Here is a 25,378-nt window from a genome sequence, read left to right as displayed (position 1 = left end):
TAGGCGAGTTGGTAGAACGGTTGGGTCCCATTGCGAGGACTCGGGTTCGATGCCATCGAGTTGCATGACAAGGGTACTATTGGATATACTCCACCTTTCCACAAACACAATACTCCACCTTTCCACAAACACAAAAAACAGTATTTAGGTGTTTGTATAATTTTATTTCTCACACACACACACACACACACATATATATGTATGTATAAATACATATAGGCTTATATATAGAAATATACATATACGCCTATAAAAGACCTAAGAGGTTTGCAAAGCACGGCATTTGTGCGATCGACCAGGCAAGCTAGCGAGGATGGGATCTCTGGATTTGAGCTGTTTGGAGTCTGCGACGCTTCACGCCACGCCGCCACACGCCTTCCCGGCCGCCAACATCTTCTCCAATGCCTCCTTTGACCTGCCCCCCGTCACGGGCATCCAAGAAGTATATTTTCTTTTATTATTTACCTTTTTTTTTTTGGGGGGGGGGGGGGGGGTTTGCAGCACATGTGGTCGATCTGCTGTCTTGGGATTAAGCCTTTTTTTTTTGATTATTCTAAAAAATTTAACATGTGACTGTAATGCAGCTTGATAGCTTTGAGAAAGCAGCAACACGTATGGTCAAACCAGCTAAAGGGACAACCACCCTGGCTTTCAAGTTCAAGCATGGAATCATCGTCGCCTGTGACTCTCGCGCAAGCATGGGCGGCTACATATGTGAGTTGACTTGTTTTCATGCATTGTTCCTGTGGTTCAGGTTTTTGAAAGAAAATTGCCACATGCCCTTTATATGCATCCCTCCAACCAATTGTATTTTGGCCCTTTTATTGTCCCTTGACATGTACATGAGTATTCGTGTTACACATGTGCTATGGTGGATTTTCCATATTTCCCATCAGCCCATTATGTTTGTTGGTCTTCCTTTTTTTCTTCTTGTTTATGTGGCACTTTGAATAAGGTTTCCCTTGGGCCACCATTGGTGTGCGTGTGCATGCACGTGCTCGTGCACATATATGTGGAGAGAGAGAGAGAGAGAGAGAGAGAGAGAGAGTGGTCCTTAGAGGGCCAAATATAACCCATGGGATTACTGCAATGATCAAACTAGGAAAGGTCTAAGTCTCATCATTAACATAATAAAAATGACTAGGAGTCTATAGGCTCTCTAGACTTTAGTCTTGGGTACACATGCATCAATTAGAGGATGAGGTTCCATGAGGTTCGGTTGCTTTTCTTGGAGTATTGCCCATTTTCTTGCATTCCAAGGTGTTCCAACCTTTGAGCTTCTCTCATAGTGTCCTTTTGGTTTTTTGGATTGTTCGAGGTTTGTAATTCTTCGGTCTCTTTTGTCTAAAGTGATACTTGCATGGTCTTTGTGTGAAGGTTAATAAAATTGATGTCATCCACATTTTACACGATGGATGTTGTTGCTCCTGACAATGCTTGTAGAGACTCAGCTGCTAATTGTGGCTCGAAACACCCATTTGGGAGATCTCCCACCCTTTCTTCAGTGCCAAGGCCTCATTGTTTTTGTTTGCGTTGTACAAGTGTGACATCTTTCGTGCAACTTTTGTCTTTCTCAAGCAAGCCATGGTTCGGGTGGTTTTCTTCAAGGGTATATTTCTCATCAATGACGTGTTCTAGATATAAAGAAAAAAGCTTCAATCAAATGCTACCTTGGTTGGACATGTGTTAAGCACATATCTAGCACATGCAACAGCTTCCGTCCAAAACCTGTGTGGTAACTTTTGTGCCTTAACCATGCATCGTGCCAAATGCACGAGAGATGTTTTTTTGTCTCGGCCACACCGTTTTGTCGAGGTGTGTATGGTATCATGCATTGATGCTTTATGCCTCTTTCTAATGGATAAGCATTGAAAGCATGTGGCATGTATACCACCACCCCCGTCCTTCTTCCCCGGTGTGATCTATACGTAGGGTCTGAATTTGTCTCATTCTCAGCAGTAGACACAAAGTGCTGAAAGCACATGAACACATCTGACTTTGCCTTTAGTGAATAAATCCAAGCAAATCTTGAAAATTCATCAATAATGTGACAAAGTACATGTGTCCTCCCCAAAGATGGTGTCCTCACGGGATAGAATGTATGAGCTGTAATTTCCAGACAACCATGATTAACATCTTTGGAAAATGGTTGCCGATGCATTTTGCCCAAAATACACCCCACATATATGTTTAGGCAATGCCTCTAACGGTGGCATCTTTGAAACCATCTGATGCCTCTATAAAAGCATCAAACTTCCAAAGTTGACATGCCCAAAACGTGCATGCCAAAGCTCTACATTAGCCATAGTAGATGTGGCAGTTACTAGTTACTACATGTGGAGCATAAGCCACTATCATATTTGTCTAACTTGAATAACGCATGGCATAATGTACCAATGCCACAATGATATCGGGACCTAAAACGTTTATTTCTTAATATCTTTTCTTTTTGAGAGAGAGCCTTAGTTCCTTTTCTTTCCCATTATGGTATTCATTTTGTTTGGTGTTGGGAAGGTTTGCTAGAGGTTTGCAGGGTCCTCTTGTTTTCTGTCTCAATGGGTTCAAAATTAAGTGCCAATGGTAATCAAATCTGTTGATAGTTCCCATTCTTGTATTAGAATTGGTAATAGCTGAGCTCTATTGGCACACCCACACGGTATAGAGATTCTATGTCTTGTTGACTTATCACTAAGCAAGAAAGTAATTTGTGTGCTTTAACCCAAATTGAGGACTCAATACTCTTGTAATGTGCTTTAATCCAAACTGTCACCAGAAAGTTGGTAACTTTTTGTTGTCGTAGATAAAGCGCGTAGAAGCTTGCAGTTTTGTCTTGTCATTATTTTGGAGTAGGATTCAAGCAAGGTATGTTGGACACGTCATCTTCAGCATTTAATCTCCGTTTTTTGCCCCTTTTATCCATATATTTATTTGATGTTAGGGATTTTTCCCATATTTTTTCACTATTTTATAGCTTGTTTTTAGGCATTTATCACTTTTGCTACAGTTGTGTCTCTTTTGCTATTGGTTGATGAGATGTATATAAGCATGGCCACTGTGCCTTCATATTCATTCAATACTTTTCAGTTTCTAGCTCGAGTGTTGATCTCTCTTGGCTGTCTACTCTCTCTTGTGTGATCTCTACTTGCTTCCGCTTTATATTCACATATTCTCACATGGTATCAAAGATCTTGTGCTTCCACATATCAGCAAGAGGAGTTTCCACCCTACGTTTTTTCTCCTCTGCTCCCTTGGTGGTTGTGGTTTGTATATTTACTTTGAACACAAATCAGTGTTTTTTTTGCATTGATTCGGGGTTGTTCTTTTTCTCGAGGATAGCACTTTTTTGTTGTGTTTCTTCTATAGTAGTACCTTGCTGTGCGTTTTTTTTTCCCAACCCTCCCTCTCCTCTCCTAATTTTGTATCCTGTCCCCATCCCTGATGTCATGTGCACAGAGAGATCTACCGTGTGCAACACGCACACAAGACTAGCTTCGAGGCTTGGGGAAGCTTGGAGCTAGGCAGGTTGATTGGTGAGCTGGGCTAGGGACGGCTGGGCACCCAAGTATGGACGAGTAAACGCCCAAGTGTGAATGCCCGGTGATCGGCCAATAGCCTATAAAAGGGTGGCCAAGGTTAGTCAGTTGTTCATAGAGTCTCGCGAGTCTTTGTGAGAGCTCTATGGTCAGGAGCCTGGATCTAGTGCAGACGTGCACCTGCTTCATGCAACCAAGGCTGGCAGTAGTCTCGAGGCCCGCGAGGGTAGCTCTGTGGCGGTATGGGACGTCACGGGGTAGAGACTGGTCGGTGCGTCTTGCTAGTTAGCTCAGCTCGTGGCTTGGTGGGGACAGCCAAGACTTGTGGGTTTTGCCCACGGCTGTCATGGTTGGGTGGTGAGTCAGGCTTGCATCCCCTTCATGTTATTTGGCTTTGTTTTGTAGGTTTCGAGTTGTGTTTCAAGAGCGCTCTACGAGGAGATCCGTGGGGATTTGACACCGGACTAGTGGTAGCACCGTGCACTTGCTCCATTAGCCTCTCCCTCCCTTGCTTCATCGCACATTGGGTCGGCTCCCGCCTTCACCCGTGTGCCTTGATCTTCAGTAGGAGTACAGTTCTACATCTTTTTTTCATCTCACCTAGCGTCTAGGGAGGAGTGGGCAATTCCCCGGGTACCTGCTTGGAGCCTTTACGTTGTAAATTCAAGAGGAGGATTCCATGGTTTCTACATCGATTGTCATCTTCTCATCCATTCCTCAACTTCCCATGGAATCCATCTTAGACGGAACTTGATTGGACACTAGAGATGAAGACTTTCCTTCGGTATCATCGGCTATGGGGTATTGTGTCTAGTACTGATGCCTCTCTTGATGCTACTTCTCCTCATGGTGAGATTGATGTTTGGGCTGACAAAGATGTAAGGGCTCATGTCTTTATCTTCTTCAACATAAAACCCTCTATTGCTCATCAATTTGATGACAGTGATGAGGATTGTGGGATACCATCTAGAGGAGGTATCACCGTGAGAACTCCGCTCAGAAGGTAGCCTTGAAGAATCAGCTCTCCAACTTGAAGATTCATCATGAATTCTCTTACGGAGTTCATAATCATTTAGAAGCAGTTGGTCTCTTTGGGGAGCAAAGCTTTCGACGAGGACTTTGTCAATCGACTCCTCGGAGACTTTCTGTACTTTTTGTGATACTATATCACTTCTTCCTTGTCAAATTCCCATGGATCCCCTCGTGATCAATCTTGGTTCGATACTCGAATCCTGCAAACAAACGAACAAACAAACAACAAAGGGGATGCAGGCCTGACTCACCTCCCAACCATGACAGCCGTGGGCAAGCCCACAGTCTTGGCTGTCCCCACCGAGCCACGAGCTGAGCTAACTAGGATGACGTACTGACCAATCTCCTCCTCGCGACGTTCAATGCTCAATCCATCTCTAGTGATCTTGTGTCCCAAGTAAATGATGTCGGTCATAAAGAACTCACATTTACTTAACTTAGCATATAGTCGATTCTGTCTTAAAATAGCTAAGACAATCGTGAGGTGTCTGACATGATCCTCAAGAGTACAACTATAAATCAAAATATCATCCAGGAACACCACCACAAATTTTCCCAAATGTTCATGAAAAAGATCGTTTATCATTTGCTGGAAAGTGACTGGAGCATTGGTTAACCCAAAAGGTAATACGAGAAACTCGTAATGGCCATACCTAGTCCGAAAGGCGGTTCTTTCGACATGCCTTTCATGAATACGTATCTGGTGATAGCCAGTACGTAAATCTATCTTCGTGAAATATTTCGCTCTTGCTAACCGGTCAATCAGGTCATCTGATCTAGGGAGAGGATAACGGTTCTTAATGGTCAGCTTGTTCAATCTCTTGTAATCTATACACATTCTCCAGGTATTGTCCTTCTTTCTCCTAAGCAACACAGGTGCACCCCAAGGTGATTTACTTGGACGGATCTGGCCCATTCTCAAATAATCTGCGAGTTGTTTAGCCAACTCATCTTCCTCAGCTTGGCTCATCCTATAAGGTGGAATACTGACAGGATGCGCACCAGGGATCAAGTCAATACGATGATCTACTGCCCGTTCAGGTGGTAAACCCGATGGCAGTTCCTTAGGAAATACATCTTGAAACGAATCAAGTATCTTCTGTAATTCTTTGCTTTCAAACACACTTAATTCATTTACATCCATGGAAGGGATGAGAAAAGAAGAAAGTGGAATCAATACATAATGGAAAGCGGTATACAAAGAAGAATTCATTATATTTCCAAAATCAATTGTATTTACAAGAGGTCCCTAATACAATCACCTAAAATACTATACTTGGTGTCCCTATGCTGAAGAGAAAAAATATGACTAGACCAATCTATCTGGACGTCAAGAGTCTTAAACCACTCAATCCCTAATAACAAGTCTACATTTTCCAGATGCATAACATAGCATTCCAGAGTATCTTTGTAGTCCTGAATCTGGATTGGAAGCATCTCCACCTTGCGGTCCCAAACTTGCCTTCCCGCAGGTAGGCGTACCTCATAGGTATATGGTCGTTGAGTGTCGTATCAAGACTCAATTTTTGCACAAGTTTGTAGTTAACAAAGTTAGCGAACTGCTAGGGTCTAAAAGAATGTGAATTTTATGGCCATTCACTTCTCCATAAACTCGGAGAAGATCATGCAAGCCAAATACCTTAGAATTGAACAGATAATCAGAACAAGTACTAGGGCGAGAAAGTACAGTAATCGACTTACCTGTCAAAGACAACTGGTTAGTTGTCTTTGGCTTGGGTCCGGCGTTTGACTTGGTACCCTTTTGCTTTGGGCACTTGTTACGCATGTGTCCTTTTTCTTCGCAGATAAAACAACGTCCTTCCTTCTTGAGCTTTAAAGCCCTAAGGAGTCGTTTCTTCTTCGCTGGTGTCAAACTTGAATTCTTCAAAGGTTGGTCCGAAGACTTGCCTTCAGTCGTGTTAGCCATAGGTGCGGAGAACTTTCTTTTATACTTGTTCCCTTGCTCGGTAACGGGTTTCGACTTGGAAGAGACCATCGTATCATCATAGATACGAGCTGAATGAATGGCCTCGTCCAATGTTTTACATTTGTTATTTTTAACCTGTAATCGGTACGAGTCGGGTAAACAAGCTACGAAAAATCCCAAAAGAGTAGTGGGATCCATCTTTGTAGCTTTCATCTGCAAGTCACGAAACTTCTGGAGGTAGACCTCATAAGTGAGGTGTTGCGAGGTCATGGTCAAAGCTGAAAACCGGGCAACAACATCATAGTTATCCTTTTTCTTGAGGAATTCTTTCTTGAAAACGTCTTCAAATTGTGTCCAAGTCGTTGGCTTAGGGTTGAGTTCCTTCCACCAAAGCAAAGCTTTGCCGGACAGGAAACCTGCTGCTAACTGTATCTTCTTTCCATCATCATATGGATGAAACTGAAAGTGAACTTGCCACTTATGTAGCCACGTGTCCATGATCTCCTTGGTTCGCTGCTTTCGCTGGCCCCCGAACGGTTCCGGAGTAATGTTGGGGCCTAAAGCTGAAGCCAAGGTATCCATACCTGAGAAAGTAGAGAGGGTAGTGGTCAATAGAGCGATGGAGTTCTGCAAAGCTTGCATCTGGGCTGCAATTTGTGCCTGACGTTCCGTCGAAGAAGCTTCGAGAGCTACTTTGAACTCTTGGAAATCTGATTTTGACACAAAATCGTCAAAAAGATCGGCATCGTACCTTCCGTAGCCGGCAAGCCTTCGCGTTCCATGAGGGGCTCCAACTCTGATTCTTGGGTCGACATCGTGAAGAGGGTACGTGGAGAGAAAATTCGATCTTTGCATAACAAAAGTGCGAGCGAACTTGAGAGCTTGAGAGCTTGAAAACTTGAGAGATGTGTGGCAAGAAGCCCACTTGAGGAGGTTTATAAAGGTTTCCCAAAAGCCAAAAATCTCCAAAAGCTAGACTTAGCTTTTGCTTTGCTTTTGTGTTTTTTTTTTCTTGAATAAATATAAATATATATATATGAATATATATATATATATATGGATATATATATTCTAAGGTCTTTAAAAAAAAAAAAAACACTTTGGAAACCTTGGAGGAGGGGTCTTTTAAAACTTTTAAAAAAAAATTAAACTCCAAAAAAAAAAAACCCGAAAGCTAAAAAAAACGTAAGCTTTTCTAGTTTTTTTTTCTTTCCCCCTGGATTCGCCCGTCGGCGTGCTGGCTGCCATCGTTGCTTGGTGAGCTGCCGGCGCCTACGTGTGTCACACGTGTTGCTGGCGGTCAGCGTTGCCTGCGTCTGTGCCAGCCTGCGTGGGCCTGGGCAGCATGGCAGCGTATGTCAAAATATGCAGTGGAAATGATAACCAAACTTGGGTAGACAAGAGCAAGTAGACTGCAGAAAATAATCAGCACAAGAAACACAGAGAGATAGGTGTGTAAACTCTTCTCTATACACAAGATCCCAGAAAAATTGAATGAGAAAGTGGTGGGGGCTGAGGGGCAATATATACAACTCCTAGAGGGCAGTCGGCCAGCCGCAGAGAGTGCCCACGACTGGAGAAAAGACCCACGACTGCATAAATGCAGTCGGCCAGCAATCTGATGCCCACGCCTGATCAAAACAAGTCGGCCAGCAGCCCTGAAGCCCATGACTGATGTAGATCCAGTCGGCCAGCAATAGGGTGCTCCTGGCATCATCTGGCAGCCCTCCCACCACTAGGAAAAATGGGAAAAAATAGGAAAAAAATACGGGGAGTGTGGAAAAATGATATACGGGCGGGCACACCCACAACAGAGGCCCTGGTGTATACAAATAGACAGGAGATGACTTCTAACACCCCCTCTCAGCTCCTGGTTGTGAAACCAACCCAAGGGAGTTGGAGTGCCGCCTGAGCGTAGCCTGAGGTAGAGACTTCGTGAAGAGGTCTGCTGCATTGTCCTCCGTCGAACAATAAAGTAGCACGATGTCACCCGCGAAGATCTTCTCACGGACAAAGTGATACTGTATCTCTATATGCTTGGTCCGGGCATGGAAAACCGGGTTCCGAGCAATAGCTATACAACTCTGGTTATCGCACTGGTGGATGACTGTGGGCTCCCTCTGTGGAAACCCAATCTCGCCTAGCAGCCTCCGTAGCCATACAACCTCACAAGCAGCACCACAAGCAGCCCGATACTCTGCCTCTGTCGAAGAAAGGGCAATAGTTGGCTGCTTCTTGCTGCTCCAAGAAACTGCTCCTGAGCCGAGGGTAAAAGTGTATCCTGAAGTAGATCTCCTCGTGTTTGGATCTCCTCCCCAATCTGAGTCACTCCAACCTTGGAGCTTGACTCCATTCCCTCCTGTGTAAAAGAGTCCCAGATCCTTTGTACTCTGCAGATACCGCAAGATCTGCAATCCTGCGTCCCAATGAGTCTTCAATGGCGTCTGCATAAAAGAGCTCAACAGCCCCACGGAGAAGCTCAAGTCCAATTTGGTGTTCAGCAACCAGATCAATGAACCAACCAACTTCCGGTACTGCGAGGCATCAACTGGTTCACAAGGATCTGTAATGGTTAACTTTGTGTTCGGGTCCATCGGCGAAGTAATAGGCTTGCAGTTCTCCATCCCAAAGGCCTCAAACAACTCATGAACATACCGTTGCTGAGAGACGAAAAACCCCCTCTGGGTCTGCCAGATCTCCAATCCCAAGAAGAAGTGGAGTAAGCCTAAGTCGGTCATCTCAAACTCCTTTGACAAGGCAGCCTTCGTCACTTCAATGTGCTCCACATGACCGCCGGTGAGAATGAGATCATCCACATAAAGGATGATAAGTGTGACCATGCCGCGTTCTCGAAAGAGATACAGGTTCGGATCTGCAACCGATCTCTTAAATCCAGTCCGAATAAAGAAGGAATCAATCTTCTGATTCCAAGCCCTGGGAGCCTGCTTAAGACCATACAAGGCCTTACGTAACCTGTAAACCATCCCTTCCGATCCTGGAACAATAAAGCCTGGAGGCTGCTCAACGTACACCTCCTCTTGCAGGTCACCATTAAGGAACGCAGATTTTACATCCATCTGGTACATGGGCCACCTCTGAGAAGAAGCAAGGGCAAGAACGGTCCGAATCGTGGTCATCCGCGCTGTCGGTGCAAAGGTATCCTCGTAGTCGATGCCTGGCCGCTGAGCATAACCTTTAGCCACGAGCCTGGCTTTGTGTTTGTCCACCGACCCATCAGCCGCGTACTTGGTCTTATAGACCCATTTGACACCAATGACTGACCGCTTCGACGGCCTCGGTACCAACTCCCAAGTGTTGTTCTTCTCGATGGCATCAAGTTCCACCTGCATGGCTTCCCTCCAAGTATCTTGTGAAAGGGCTTCCTTTACGGAAGTGGGCTCTTTGTCCCGCATGATACGAGACATCAAAGCATAGTTCACCTGAAAAAGCTCCGCCGTGTTGCTTTTATCTCGGACTCGATGTGATCTTCGAGGGCCGTCCTCTGTGGTCCACTCGGAGGGTAGCTCCGTGACACCTGACTCCCGAAGGGTGTCTAACAACCACCTAGGTACTCGAACAGATCGTGGAGCCTCCTGTGGTCGCGGGGGCTTAACTCCAGTTGCGGGCTCAACCTCCTGTGATGATTGAGGTGGATCAACTGGAGTGGTAGACTGGGAATCATCATCAGACTCCTCTGGATCTCCAAGAAGTGGCGGCTCCTCGACAGTGGATGCTGGAACATGCTCGTCAAAGACCACATCCCGGCTGACAACAATCTCGTTCCTCTCTGGATCATACAACCTGTATCCCTTGGAAAGAGAGTTATACCCCACAAATACCAGCTTGCGGGACTTGGAGTCAAGCTTCCCCCTTTGCTTCTTCGGAATATGTACATACGCGTCACTCCCAAAGACTCGGAAGTGCGAGACATCGGGTTTCCTGCCAAAATATGCCTCAAATGGAGTCATATGGGGTACAGAAGTCGTCGGAGAGCGGTTAATGGTATGGACAGCTGTTGCCACAGCCTCACCCCAAAGTGGACGAGGAAGATCACGATGCTCCAGCATGGGCCTCGCCATCTCCACCACAGTCCTGTTCTTACGTTCAACAACTCCAGTCTCCGAGGCGATCCGGTATTGGCCAATTCCCTCTTGATGCCATGATCTACACAAAACCGGAAAAATACAGTCGAGGAGAATTCACCTCCTTTGTCAGCCCTGAGAGTCTTGACCTGAAATCCAGACTCTTTCTCCACCATCACGTGCCAATCCTTGAACCGAGCAAAAGCCTGGTCCTTCTGGGAAAGAAAGTAGACCCACGTGAATCTGGTACAATCATCAACAAGCAGCATGAAGTAGAGAGATTCTCCCAAGGATGGTATCTGCTGTTGTCCACACAAGTCAGTGTGAATCAACTCCAATGGTTTCGAAGCCCGCCTGGAAGCCTGCTTCGGAAAGGATTCCCTGTGCTGCTTACCACGTATGCAAGAACTGCAGCGTCCTTGCCTATTACCAACATCTGGCAAGCCAATCACCATCTGGTCCCGGAAGGCGCGCCACAAAGCATCCACATTTAAGTGGCCAAAACGAAAGTGCCACAAATCTCCGACCTGAGAGCCTGTCAATGAGGAGAGTGCAGAGAGCTTGTAGATGCCATTCTCCACACCGCCTTCCCAAACAACTTTGCCTGTCTCACGGTCCCTTAGAGCAACTGAATGCTCCTCAAATTCCACCCGAAAGCCAGTCTTGCATACCTCATGCACTGACAGAAGATGAAAACCCAGAGCAGGGACATAAAGAACACGGGAAGCATGCTTGCTGTCATGACCCTGTGTTTTTCTCTGGACAAGATGCGGATGTGCACGGGGACATGGTGGACAGTGTGAATGGCATCAGGTGGGAGTGAAGATGGAAGCCTATGTGTGGATTACCCCATGTGTGAAAGGGGGCAAAGAGATTTTAGCTTTGAAGGTTTAAAAACCTTTAAAATCTTTTATTAAGCCTTTCATTAAAGAAACGTGGCCCTTATGCTATTTTTGGGGCCACGTGTGAGCTTTTTGGTAAAAGAGGGGCTCTTGGGCAGAAAAAGCAGAGAGGCGCCTATCCCTACAGCAGGCGCATGTACTTTTTGGCGGAGGAGGGCTGCTCATCAATCTGAGGAGAAAAACGTGTGCTTTTCTGGGGAGAGGTGGACTGCATGCTGGCTGCGTATGGAGGGGCCTGTGCAGGTAGTGTACGGCTGCTGTCTGCAGGTACAGCCCACGTGGCAGGACAGGCTGCAGGTGCAGATTCAGGTGGTGCAGGTACTGGCGGTGCAGGGCAGGCTGCTGCAAGTATAGACGGCGCAGCCAGGTACACCTGCAGGTACAGTCCACGTGGCAGCTGTACGGACAGCTGTACGGGCAGGACAGAACCAGGCGCCTACTGAATCCCTCCTTCCCCTTTGCTTTTTGGAGATTAAAGGGCTGGCTGCTGTGCTGTGCTTCAGAACAGAGACACAGGCCTCCTTTCTCTCTCTCTCTCCCTCTGCTGAAGAGTAGACAAGGGCTGGTTTCTCTTGATACAAAGGTGGACAGAGGTTGGTTTTCCATGAACATAGACATCATGATGATGGCGTTCAACTGATGGAACTTTCAGCTTCTCTATGCTTTGGATTCGGGACTGTTTTAGGACAGTTTATGGGCTGATTTTATTTGGTAACAAATTCAGCTATGTGCTTGGGTCTTTGGCTACAGGCACAGGTCACTTGAATATGTTTCTTGGCATGGGAGTGATGCAAGCTCGCATGGCTGCGTGCTCACGGAGCAGATTGTTTTCTTCCTGCTAGAAAGGAACAATGGGACCTACAGTTATGGGCATCTCTATGTTGCCAGATGTTTCATGAGGGAACAGGTAACTAGATGTATGGGAAACATGATAGAAGTTTCAAAGGGAAACAGGCCTAAGGGTTTCATGTGGAAACAGGTCGTAGGTTTCTCGACGAGGAAACATGTTTTTGGGTTTCTCCAGGAGACAGGTCACATGCAGGCAGAAAGTACAGGAGTGGACACATGCTTGGTACAGCCTTGCTACTGATAGGACAGGGGACAGGGAATCCATGACAGAGATGGATAGTACCCTTGGATGGTAGAGAGGGTTTGTACATGTGTGTCAACTGTATGCTATGCTGTGCTGTGATGCGAGTTCTCTTTTGAGAGACAATTTGGGAGTCTGTGTTGTGATGCAGAAGCACTGGATGTGTCAGGGTGTGATGCTGTTCATAGTGTGAGAGGCTATGGATGGTTGTGGCAGCCTTGATCATGGGAGAAAGCTTCTGTATGCAGACTCAATGTGAGAGAGTCTTTCGATGTGAACAATGGCTGGATTTATTTGTGGATGCCGTGTGGACAAGAAGCCAGATGCAGGTTCTTTGCAGGCTTCAGGAGTTCTACTGGGACGGCTGAATTACCAGCCTTATATTGTAATCAAAGCTCTTATAATCAATTAAAGAAATACCGCAAGGGGCGCCACTGCGATTTGGGGCCAATCGGTGTCCGTGTACTATTTGCAGGAGCACTCTAGCTCCCCCTGTTTGTTTTCCTTTTCTAGGTCCTCAATGGTGTTGAAGTGTTTTATGTGCAAATGTTTGTTCCACCGCCCTTTGCTTTATCAGAGGCCGGTTTACAAGGTTCCGTTTGCCGGGACACATCGTCGACTTTCTCAAGGAGGCGAGTCCGTGGTTGCTTTGGTCGGGACAATCGCCAACTTTCCTAAGGGGGCGAGCTCGTGGTTGTCTCATGAGAGTCACATCAAAAGCTTCAACATGAGGAAAGTGAAAAGGAAGTGCAGGACACAGTGCAGGATTGTGTCTTTGCCTATATGAGGTGAAGAGCAAAAGCTGAAGATGAAGCTCAGGAGAAAAGACACCAAGGACAAGAAGTAGTCGGCCGGGAACAAGAAGCAGTTGAAGTGTTATGGTGCAAGAGATGCGTTGAAGGCTATGGCTTTCGACAGTTTGTCACCAGTGGTATCTTCACGGAGGCTTCATGGGTTCGGAAGACAGTTTCCTTCTATGTTTAGCAGTGGTGATCTACTATGCTTCATCGAGGACTTGTGCTTACCACTTGGGTGGAGTGCAAGCAGGTTTTGGGTGCCTGAGGATGTATCAGACGAGGCTCAGATGGAAGTGGAGGAACTTGACGAGGTTCTTATTCCTGAGCATATACTGGCACATAAGGAAAGAAAGGTACAGGGTAAAGTTTCCGTCGCTATCCTGTGAAGTTCAAGAGCTGTTCACTGATGGATACGAAGTGGATGGAGGAGGTTCACTGATGGATGCGAAGTGGATGGAGGAGGGTGACTTAGCAGATTCACCTCAGGAGTTGCAGCTTTATCTTGATGCCTATGAGTTGGAGTCGACTCTTGTTACGGCTCATTCAAGTTCAGCAGAGCATAGGTCTGGAGCATTGCCTGATGCTCAAGAGGGGGGTAGCACCTCCGCTCCCTTGTTACAGACAGGCTCAGTTGTTATCTAGGAGTCGCTTGGTGACATCTTTGTATTCACCCGAAGGTACTGAGGCTGACAGTACATCTGCTTATGGGACTTCTATGATCTTGTGTTCTAGACACATGAGATGGTTGAGTATGGTTCACAGTCGCGCGCACCTGGAACTCTAACTTCAACTATGGATAACTCTATGGAGGACATGAGTCTTGCGAGCAGTCCTAGAGTTGGTTTGGTTCATGGAAATATGGATCGAACTCTATTTGTGCATGTATGCATACACTTTTTGAGGTAGAGGTATTTTTGTATTCTGGTGCCATTGGATCCTGGTACCATTGAGAATACATTGGGAAATACTCTGCATTGTGTCATGTGCTGCATGTATGTTGGTATGATACATCAAGTGCTTTATTATGTTCATGGGTGTGACTCCTGCGGGATGGCCATGAGAACATATGTGGGAAAGTACTTGGTAGATGTAGTGTTTGGATGCATTGAGTGCTTTCATATGCTCATGTTTTACCTTCAGTCATGGGTCCTGCGGGATGCCCATGGGCGTAAGGCTTGCGAGCAGCCCTTAGACTGTTACTTTGGAGTAGTTAGAGCATTTTGAGGAGCATATTGTTTGCGAATGCATATGTGTGTCATGCATATGTGTGTCATATGTAGAATGATGCATGGTTTTGTTTTTGGCTAACACAGTTAACGTGTTTCCATTTGGTTTTAGACTTTTGCTGTAGGTTCTGAAGGAACAAGCAAGAGGACAGTGTGGCTTATTGTGCAGGATGATTGTTTTATCATCCAGATGCATTGGAGAGCCATTGTTTTTGCCATATGGGAGTCTTTGCTCATGAGATGCTTTACTGTGCCATTAAGTGCAATCGAGGACGCTTGCCATTTTTCAAGAGGGGGGTATGTCATGACCCTGTGTTTTTCTCTGGACAAGATGCGGATGTGCACGGGGACATGGTGGACAGTGTGAATGGCATCAGGTGGGAGTGAAGATGGAAGCCTATGTGTGGATTACCCCATGTGTGAAAGGGGGCAAAGAGATTTTAGCTTTGAAGGTTTAAAAACCTTTAAAATCTTTTATTAAGCCTTTCATTAAAGAAACGTGGCCCTTATGCTATTTTTGGGGCCACGTGTGAGCTTTTTGGTAAAAGAGGGGCTCTTGGGCAGAAAAAGCAGAGAGGCGCCTATCCCTACAGCAGGCGCATGTACTTTTTGGCGGAGGAGGGCTGCTCATCAATCTGAGGAGAAAAACGTGTGCTTTTCTGGGGAGAGGTGGACTGCATGCTGGCTGCGTATGGAGGGGCCTGTGCAGGTAGTGTACGGCTGCTGTCTGCAGGTACAGCCCACGTGGCAGGACAGGCTGCAGGTGCAGATTCAGGTGGTGCAGGTACTGGCGGTGCAGGGCAGGCTGCTGCAAGTATAGACGGCGCAGCCAGGTACACCTGTAGGTACAGTCCACGTGGCAGCTGTACGGACAGCTGTACGGGCAGGACAGAACCAGGCGCCTACTGAATCCCTCCTTCCCCTTTGCTTTTTGGAGATTAAAGGGCTGGCTGCTGTGCTGTGCTTCAGAACAGAGACACAGGCCTCCTTTCTCTCTCTCTCTCCCTCTGCTGAAGAGTAGACAAGGGCTGGTTTCTCTTGATACAAAGGTGGACAGAGGTTGGTTTTCCATGAACATAGACATCATGATGATGGCGTTCAACTGATGGAACTTTCAGCTTCTCTATGCTTTGGATTCGGGACTGTTTTAGGACAGTTTATGGGCTGATTTTATTTGGTAACAAATTCAGCTATGTGCTTGGGTCTTTGGCTACAGGCACAGGTCACTTGAATATGTTTCTTGGCATGGGAGTGATGCAAGCTCGCATGGCTGCGTGCTCATGGAGCAGATTGTTTTCTTCCTGCTAGAAAGGAACAATGGGACCTACAGTTATGGGCATCTCTATGTTGCCAGATGTTTCATGAGGGAACAGGTAACTAGATGTATGGGAAACATGATAGAAGTTTCAAAGGGAAACAGGCCTAAGGGTTTCATGTGGAAACAGGTCGTAGGTTTCTCGACGAGGAAACATGTTTTTGGGTTTCTCCAGGAGACAGGTCACATGCAGGCAGAAAGTACAGGAGTGGACACATGCTTGGTACAGCCTTGCTACTGATAGGACAGGGGACAGGGAATCCATGACAGAGATGGATAGTACCCTTGGATGGTAGAGAGGGTTTGTACATGTGTGTCAACTGTATGCTATGCTGTGCTGTGATGCGAGTTCTCTTTTGAGAGACAATTTGGGAGTCTGTGTTGTGATGCAGAAGCACTGGATGTGTCAGGGTGTGATGCTGTTCATAGTGTGAGAGGCTATGGATGGTTGTGGCAGCCTTGATCATGGGAGAAAGCTTCTGTATGCAGACTCAATGTGAGAGAGTCTTTCGATGTGAACAATGGCTGGATTTATTTGTGGATGCCGTGTGGACAAGAAGCCAGATGCAGGTTCTTTGCAGGCTTCAGGAGTTCTACTGGGACGGCTGAATTACCAGCCTTATATTGTAATCAAAGCTCTTATAATCAATTAAAGAAATACCGCAAGGGGCGCCACTGCGATTTGGGGCCAATCGGTGTCCGTGTACTATTTGCAGGAGCACTCTAGCTCCCCCTGTTTGTTTTCCTTTTCTAGGTCCTCAATGGTGTTGAAGTGTTTTATGTGCAAATGTTTGTTCCACCGCCCTTTGCTTTATCAGAGGCCGGTTTACACTTGCCCCCCTTGCCGTCGGGAATAATCTCCATCCGGCCCTCACTATGTATCGGAATAGTGGAGTTATCGCCAATAAAGATACGACCTGATTGCCGTTTCAGATCCAGAAAGAAGTCACGGGATGGAGTCATGTGCCAGGAAGCACCACTGTCGAGAATCCTTTCCCGGGTATCCTTCGCGGTGAAGCCAACTGCCTCCTCGCTCGAAGATGATGAAGCATCGGAGTCCACCATCTCTAAGTGCACAAATGCCGGAGTCTTCGCAGCTGAGGCTGAGGAATCAGCACTCTTCCCTGTCCGCTTAGGGCACTTCCTCCAGTAGTGGCCTTTCTCGCCACAATCATTACAAGATCTTTCGGCCTTCAACTTCTCTCGTTCTGGATCAGGCTTCTTCTCAAAAGACTTCTCCGGTGAAGCCTTCCCTTTGCCCTTGTTGGTATTACGGCCTTTCGACCGTTGGCCAGTTAAGGCCTCCGAACCTCCGCCGTGAGGAGGGTTCGTGAAACGTTCCTCCTAGTCCAAGACCATTGGCACAAGCTCCTCCCACGTAATGGTGCTGAGCTTGCCACTCGTGATCAACGAGGAATAGAAAGCAGAATACTGACCAGGCAAGTGGGAAAGTAACGTGATGGCCATATCTTCGGATGATATCTCTTTCCCAGCTTGAAGGACTTCCTGCTGAAGGGCCTGCAGCTTGTTATGGACTTTGCAGGGTTCATAACCCGCATCTGCACTTCCAAGGATATCCGCTTCATGGGTGACACCATGTTATACAAAGAAGCCAAGTGCTCCCATATGCCTCTCGCCAGCGTCATGTGCTTCACATGGTTGATCACCTGTGGTGTGCAATTGAGGAAAATAAACGACCGGACCTTGGCGTTGACACGATCCCACATGTGTGCCTGTGCCTCTCGGTCCTTCCTCGTCGATAATAACTCCCCTTCCTCAGCTTCCGGCCGTGGCACCCCTATGATAATAAAATCAGCAAGGTCATATGACTCCAGAACTGACTCCATCATGACCTTCCAGATGCCATAATTGGACCAGTCCAACTGACGATCCACTCGGAACGTGGGGAGAGTCGGAATCTTCACGTGCTTCTCAGCCATCTCTAGTAAATCTGCCATCGCGGAGAGTAACCTGAAAGGGTGGGTGGGTGGGAAAAAATCTGAAAATCTGCAAGTGGCTGTCCAGCCCCTTTGCCCGCCTTCCTCTTGCACCTTCTCTTCCCGTTCAGCCCGAAACAGTCCACCAATCAGCAACCTGTGGCCCCCCCTCTTGCTCAGAAAAACGCCCAAGATCTGCTAGAGCCTAGGGCTCTGATACCATGTCAGAATATGCAGCGGAAATGATAACCAAACTTGGGTAGACAAGAGCAAGTAGACTGCAGAAAGTAATCAGCACAAGAAACACAGAGAGAGAGGTGTGTAAACTCTTCTCTATACACAAGATCCCGGAAAAACTGAATGAGAAAGTGGTGGGGGCTGAGGGGCAATATATACAACTCCTAGAGGGCAGTCGGCCAGCAGCAGAGAGTGCCCACGACTGGAGAAAAGACCCACGACTGCATAAATGCAGTCGAACAGCAATCTGATGCCCACGCCTGATCAAAACAAGTCGGCCAGCAGCCCTGAAGCCCACGACTGATGTAGATCCAGTCGGCCAGCAATAGGGTGCTCCTGGCATCATCTGGCAGCCCTCCCACCACTAGGAAAAATGGGAAAAAATAGGGAAAAAATACGAGGAGTGTGGAAAAATGATATACGGGTGGGCACACCCACAACAGAGGCCCTGGTGTATACAAATAGACAGGAGATGACTTCTAACAGCGTAGCCCTGGGCGCCTGTGCCGGCCTGGGCTAGGCACCGCTTGGGCTGGTTGCGCAAACCTGGCCACAAGGCCACGTGGCCTGGGCACCCGCCATGCCTAGCCTTGGCGCCTTCAGCCCGCCGGTAGCCACCGCCTGCAACCGTGCCAGCGTACAAGCCTTCAACGCCTCCTTCTCACACATGCTCTCTCACTCGATCGCGTTCATCAAAAGCAAACGTGCTTTTTTTTTTCCTGTTTTCTCTCTACGTTCATGCGACTGCACAAACGAATCTACCTCCTCTTTGCAAAGCAAATAACCCTTCTTAACCTACCATCTCCCATCAATATGGGTCTCTTGGATGAAGAAAAAACACATACTAAATCTGAAAACTGCAGTATGCACAGCAAAAACAGCAAGCTTTTTAACACATACCGTTCTTCGACCTCATCTTCTCTACCTACCGACTTGCTCGTTCACGAGGTATGATGCTCTGATACCACTGTCAAATCCCCACGGATCCCCTCGTGATCGATCTTGGTTTGATACTCGAATCCTGCAAACAAACGAACAAACAAACAACAAAGGGGGTGCAGGCTTGACTCACCTCCCAACCATGACAGCCGTGGGCAAGCCCATAGTCTTGGCTGTCCCCACCGAGCCACGAGCTGAGCTAACTAGGATGACGTACCGACCAATCTCCTCCTCGCGGCGTCCCATCCCGCCGCGAAGCTGCCCTCGCGGGCCTCGAGACTGCTGTCGGCCTCGGCTGCACAAAGCAAGTGCATGTCTGCACTAGATCCAGGCTCCAAGACCATAGAGCTCTCACAAACTCGCGAGACTCTCTATAATACAATAACTAACCTTGGCCACCCTTTTATAGGCTCTTGGCCGGTCATTGGGCGTCCACACTTGGGCGCCCGTCCGTCCGTCCATACTTGGATGCCCGCCCGTTAGTATATCCCTAACTCAGCTCGTCAGTCAGCCTGCCTAGTTCCAAGCTTCCCCAAGCCTCGAAACTAGTCTTGCATGCGTATAGCACACGGTAGATACACACTGTGCACATGACATTCCTTCTACTCCTGATTTACATACTTTTGAGACTCTTCTTTAGGATAGGGCCATGAGAAAGAAGACTAGCCAGGGTACTTGCGAGACCCTTCTTTAGGCTAAGGACAAAAGCAAATGGCAATTCAAGGTTCCATGAGCGACAAAGGTGACCACAAACTTACCAACAATCCCTCTCACAAGGAGCTTACTTGTCATTATTGTGATCACAAACGTCACATTTAGCCTAATTGTTGCAAGAAGAAGAGAGAAGGTGGTTCTACTAAGAAAACTCCCCAATCAAACCTCATCATCTACCAACCAAACTCAAAAATCCTCTTTCACCAAGGTGACTGTCTTCATTGATATTGAGGAGCTTTCCTGACTCGTCACTCTTGTTCCTTCCACCTCACGGCTTACGGATTGGGTGGTTGATAGTGGGTGTACTACTCACATGACTCATGATAGGACCATTCTTTATGACATTCCTTCTAGCTCTTTGATGGTGTCCGTTGGTGATGCTTCCAACTTGGAGGCCTCTTCGGCTGGTAATGTATGACTTAACTCTTTCCTGGGCCAGCTTTCTACCATTCGGGATGTGCTTCCTGCTCCTAAGCTCTCCAACAATCTCCTCTCATTTTTTTGGATTGCGGAGAAAGGATATGGTGTCTATTTCGACAATTCCGTCCTTGAGATCATCTACACTAGCACCTTGTAGATTGTTGCCACAAGTATCCAGGAAAGCGGTCTTTATCGGTTGAAGGACTTTGGTGGCTCTTTGACTGAGTCCCAATCTCATCTGTTGCAAATTCTTCACAGCTATCATGCCTTGGTAGCTCATGTGAATACGGATTTGTGGCATGCTCGCTTCGGGCATCTAAATTATACTTCTCTGCAGGCTGTCTTCTGAGTTGATGGTCGAGGGTCTTCCACCACTGAAACCCTCCCACTCCACTTGTGCGGCTTGTCTTCATGGCAAGTAACATCGAGATGCCTTTCCTCACGAGGCTACTCATCAGGCTTCTCATATTCTAGAGCTCATTCATATGGGACTGTGCGTCCCCATGCAGATTACTACGCAAGTTGGAGCCAGGTACTATGCTTATTATTGATGATTACTCACACAAAGTTTGGGTTTCTCTTGGCAAAAAAATCTCAAGCTTTCTCCTGCTTCCAACAGTGGGTGACTTTGGTTGAGACTGCGACCACACAAAAGGTTCAGCAAGTCCGCTCTGACAATGGAGGAGTATTCATCTCCAAAGCCTTCCATAATTTTTACTCACAGAAAGGTATAAGGTGTCAATTTTCCACTCCTCACACTCCTCAGCAGAATGGTGTGGTTGAACGTAAGAACATGACCAATCAGGAGATGGCCTGTACGATGCTTTCTTCTTTTAATCTTCCTCCCTCTTTCTGGGGAGAAGCTGCGAGCACTGCTGTCTACATTGTCAACCGTTCTTCTACAAAGGTGGTTTCTCATATGACTCTAGAAGAGGCTTTTACATGACAGAAACCTTTCGTCTCCCATTTCAAGGTTTTCGGTTGTGATGTCTATGTTCATATTCTTGATTCTGATAGATTCAAATTTGATCCCAAGTCCAGGAATTGCAAATTCCTTGAATATAGCTCTCATTTCAAAGCTTATAGATTATGGGATCTGGAGTCACGATCCTTGGTGATTCCTTGCGATGTTCACTTTTTTGAACCCTCAGTTAAATCTCACTCTCATCTTGAGCTTACCATCGAGGTCCCTTCTCCTTCCTCAGCCACCCCAACTCCATCACCAGCTTCTCCACCATCAACTTCTTTACCCCTTGCCTCTCCACCCCTGCTTCCTCCTTCCCCGGCTTCTCCTCCTCTTGCTCTTGTGCAACGGAGGATTGCCCCCAAGATTCTAGGATGGTTGGAAACCACTGTTCGTGATTCTCATCTCTCCGATATGGAACTTCATCAGCTTGCTGATTCTTCAGCACAATCTTTGACATGGGCATGGAGATTAGAGTAGCTTTGCCATTCTTGTAACCTCGCCCTAATGAGTACATTGATACAGTCATATGAGCCTACTAGAGCTAAAGAGAATGTTGCTCTTCTTGAGTAGTGGGTAGCCATGGAGGTTGAGATTGATTCCATTGAGAGGAATCGCACATGGGAGCTTGTGGACCAGCCTTTGCATCAACAGGTTATTGGGGTCAAAGTGGGTCCTTAAGACCAAGTTTCATGCTAATGGATCTCTAGATAAACACAAAGCGAGATTGGTTGCGAAGGTGTACTCTCAGATTGATGGTGTGGAGTATGAGGAAACTTTTGCTCTTTCTGCTCATGAGCAGTGGCCGATTTACCAGATGGGTGTCAAGTCTGGCTTTCTTAATGGTGACTGACATGAGGAGGTGTATGTTGAACAACCTCAAGGATTTTAGGTTCCCGGACATGAGGGTTAGGTGTACAGATTGCACAAAGTCCTTTATGGTTTGAAATAGGCACCGAAGGCGTGGTATGATAAGATTAATGCATTCTTTCTTTCCCTCGGATTCCAGAGATGCTTTGCAGACAGCAATCTCTATGTCTTTGCTCTGTTTGATTGTCTTATATGTTGATGATTTATTGATCACTGGCTCACATCTTGCCAAGATTGAACAGCTCTGATCAGATGTAGCTCTCACCTTTGAGATGATTGATTTAGGACTTCTCCACTTCTTTCTTGGGATGGAGGTCTATCAGTCTTCCGATGGAGTGTGCCTTAGCCAGTACAGATATTTGCAGCAGCTCCTAGAGACATTTGGGATAACCAAGTGCTGTCCAAGTTCTTGTCCGATGGATCCTAATTCCAAGCTCTCCCATGATGATCCCTCTTCCCTCTTCGAGGACAATACATAGTACCGGAGGCTTGTTGGTTCTCTTATTTATTTGACTTACATCAGGTCCAACATTTCTTACAGTGTCAGTGTTTTCAGTTAGTTTTCTTTTGCTCCTCAACATTCTCATTGGTAGGCCGTGTTGAGGGTTCTCCGATACTTATCTGGTACCTTGGACTATGGTCTCTCTTTTAGAGGAGGCACTGAGCTTGTTGGATACTCTGATCGTGATTGGGCAGGTGATCAAGATACTCAACGATCCACTTCTGGTCATTGCTTCACTCTTGGTTCTGGTCTTATTTCTTGGAGATACAAGAAGCAAAATATAGTTTCGTTATCTTCTATTGAGGCTGAGTACCGTGCTTATTTGGATACATGCTGTGAGCTGTTATGGTTGTTCCAGATGTTGAGCAATCTTGATGTACTCTCGAATTATCTGATCCGTATTCTTACGGACAGCCAGAGTGCCTTGGCGTTGGCCCGAACTTCATCCTTCCATGGTAGGACCAAACATATAGAGGTCCACTTTCACTTTGTTCGTGAGCTGTTTGCTGACGGCATCACTACACTGTAGTATTGTCCTTCTTAGGACAACCTTGCTGATCTCTTCACCAAATCTCTTCCTCGAGATACTATTGATCAGACTCTTACTTGCACGGGAGTCGGACCCCTGTGCTAGAGCTGAGAGGTGTTGGACATGTCATCTCTTGCATTTAATCTCCATTTTATCCCATTTTATTCCCCTTTATATCCAGATATTTATCTGATGTCATTAGGGATTTTACCCATATTTTTCCACTATTTTATAGCTTATTTTTAGGCATTTATCACTTTTGCTACAGTCGTGTGCCTGCTGCTACTGGCGAACTGCTCTCCATGAGATGTATATAAGCATGGCCATTGTGCCTTCGTATTATTCAATACTTTTCAGTTGCTGGCTCAAGTGTTGGATCTCTTGTGGCTGTCTACTCTCTCGTGTGATCTCTACTTGCTTCCGCTTCATATTCACATATTCTCACAAGGTAAGCTTAAGAGATGCTCTGTTTGAGAATTGGTGAAAGAGATATGCCGTAGTGCAATGGAAAGGGGGGAGGTGGTTATCATCTGCCCAGTGGACAGCAGGCAGGGTCCCCATGGCTGGGGGCCATCCACGTGCTTTGTTTGGGTGGTTATGATTCCTTAAAACCATGGATGGCTGCTAGACATTTCATGCTTTCGGAATGATGGTTTGTGAATAGAATCTTGTGAAGCTAAAATGTCACTTTTTTCTTTTTTTGAGATTGTGCTGATTTTTAATGGTACCAACAGCATCTCAGTCCGTAAAGAAGATTCTTGAAATCAACCCTTACTTGCTTGGTACAATGGCTGGAGGAGCCGCAGATTGTCAATTTTGGCAGAGGAATCTTGGTGTTCGGGTAGGTTCCTCTCTATGATATCATAGATTTGCCTGTATTCATGTAGATCACAAGTTTGATGTGCTAAATGAGCTTCCTGTGTTGTAGTGCCGTCTTCATGAACTGGCAAACAAACGAAGGATCTCTGTAGCTGGAGCATCTAAGCTTCTAGCAAACACTTTATATTCTTATCGAGGCATGGGATTGTCCATGGGCACCATGATTGCCGGTTGGGATGAAACAGTAGGGTATTTATTGCATTTTTTCCCCCTTTTTTTTTCCTTGTCAAAATAGTCCTGAGCTGATAACTTGAATTGTGCTTTGTTGAATCTCAGGGTCCAGGTTTGTACTATGTAGACAGTGAAGGTGGAAGGTTAAGCGGCAATTTATTCTCCGTTGGATCGGGATCACCTTATGCATATGGTGTACTTGATAGTGGGTAAGCCTTAGCAATTTTGTGTGTGTGTGTGTGTGTGTGAGAGAGAGAGAGAGAGAGAGAGAGAGAGAGAGAGAGAGAGACTCTCTCTCTCTCTCTCTCTCTCTCTTAGGCCCTGGCCATGGTTCCCATGTCTTCATCTTGAAGTTTGTTTACTGCATTGGACTCTTGGGAGGAATTTCGATTTTGTGTTTGCAAGTTCTTTATGGGTTAGAACTGATGTTGCTATCTCAGATATCACGAGGACATGTCTGTCGAAGAAGCAGCCGAACTTGCTCGGAGGGCAATCTACCATGCGACATTCCGAGATGGTGCGAGCGGTGGTGTTGCGAGCGGTAAGTGTTTGATAAGGTTCAGTAGGTCAATTTTATGCAGTTGAGTAGTTAAGGAACTCTGACAACTGCTCTATCATGTACAGTATACTATGTTGGACCCCAAGGCTGGAAAAAGCTCTCTGGTGATGATGTGTCTGAGCTTCATTATAAGTACTATTCTGTTTCTGAGCCTGTTGTGGAGCAGGAAATGATTGAGGCCAGTGCTTAAATTGCATGCAGACACACTGTTGTGATATCAGCGATGGTTCTTAGTGTGTTTAACCTTATACAATCCTAGTATGTTTTTTTAAAAGAGAATATTGAAGTGTTAATAACAGAGTGGGATAATCGATAAATCCCTTTTTTGTTTGATTGAGGGAGTAGCAATATGGACGTACAATTAAAAGTACTGCTTTACGCATGGGGCTTTCAATGTTATCGGTAGAAGGAACTAAATGGTTGTCTTTTGTCAAGTGACAGTCTCTGCCGTTGTTGCTTTTGGTTTGGTAGAGCTGGAGTTTTATCTATGGACTAAGGAATGGTTGTGTGGACACACATTCTGACATGATGGGTGCGAGTGATGTCAGAGCCGGGAGCTCATTGTGCAGAATGGGTGGACATATGACCAAGGTTTGTGTGGAGTGCCACATCAGCCAGGTCCAGATCGTACAACAGTCCTCTGGCTGACGTGTTCTACCGTGTTCTGATTTACAAATTTGCCAGTTCTGAATTGATTTATCGGGTGCAACGGTCCTCTTACTGACCCATCAAGACCTTGCAAAAGATCTGCCT

General features: G+C 46.4%; 1 protein-coding gene across 1 annotated transcript; it reads left to right on the top strand.

Annotated features, from left to right (window-relative positions):
* Window positions 1-238: 238 nt before the first annotated feature.
* Window positions 239-25,059, top strand: LOC147605602 (proteasome subunit beta type-5-B-like). Its single transcript, XM_086793074.1, has 7 exons — window positions 239-442; window positions 585-714; window positions 23,751-23,857; window positions 23,945-24,079; window positions 24,172-24,275; window positions 24,507-24,607; window positions 24,691-25,059. The coding sequence occupies exons 1-7, from the start codon at window positions 314-316 to the stop codon at window positions 24,813-24,815; spliced, it is 831 nt and encodes a 276-aa protein (XP_086649200.1). The 5' UTR covers window positions 239-313; the 3' UTR covers window positions 24,816-25,059.
* The last annotated feature ends 319 nt before the right edge of the window (window positions 25,060-25,378 follow it).

The sequence above is a fragment of the Cibotium barometz genome, chromosome 59 (assembly GCF_041138505.1).
Source record: "Cibotium barometz isolate CiBa-2024 chromosome 59, ASM4113850v1, whole genome shotgun sequence".
NCBI lineage: Eukaryota > Viridiplantae > Streptophyta > Polypodiopsida > Cyatheales > Cibotiaceae > Cibotium > Cibotium barometz.
This window is presented reverse-complemented; position numbering and strand designations above follow the sequence as displayed.

What these genes read in the sequence shown, in the direction of transcription:
- LOC147605602 (XM_086793074.1), top strand. Translation starts at nt 314, where the DNA reads ATGGGATCTCTGGATTTGAGCTGTTTGGAGTCTGCGACGCTTCACGCC. An exon ending in CCGTCACGGGCATCCAAGAA is followed by an intron (nt 443 to 584) that starts GTATATTTTCTT and finishes ACTGTAATGCAG; the next exon opens with CTTGATAGCTTTGAGAAAGC. An exon ending in TTGCCGGTTGGGATGAAACA is followed by an intron (nt 24,080 to 24,171) that starts GTAGGGTATTTA and finishes GTTGAATCTCAG; the next exon opens with GGTCCAGGTTTGTACTATGT.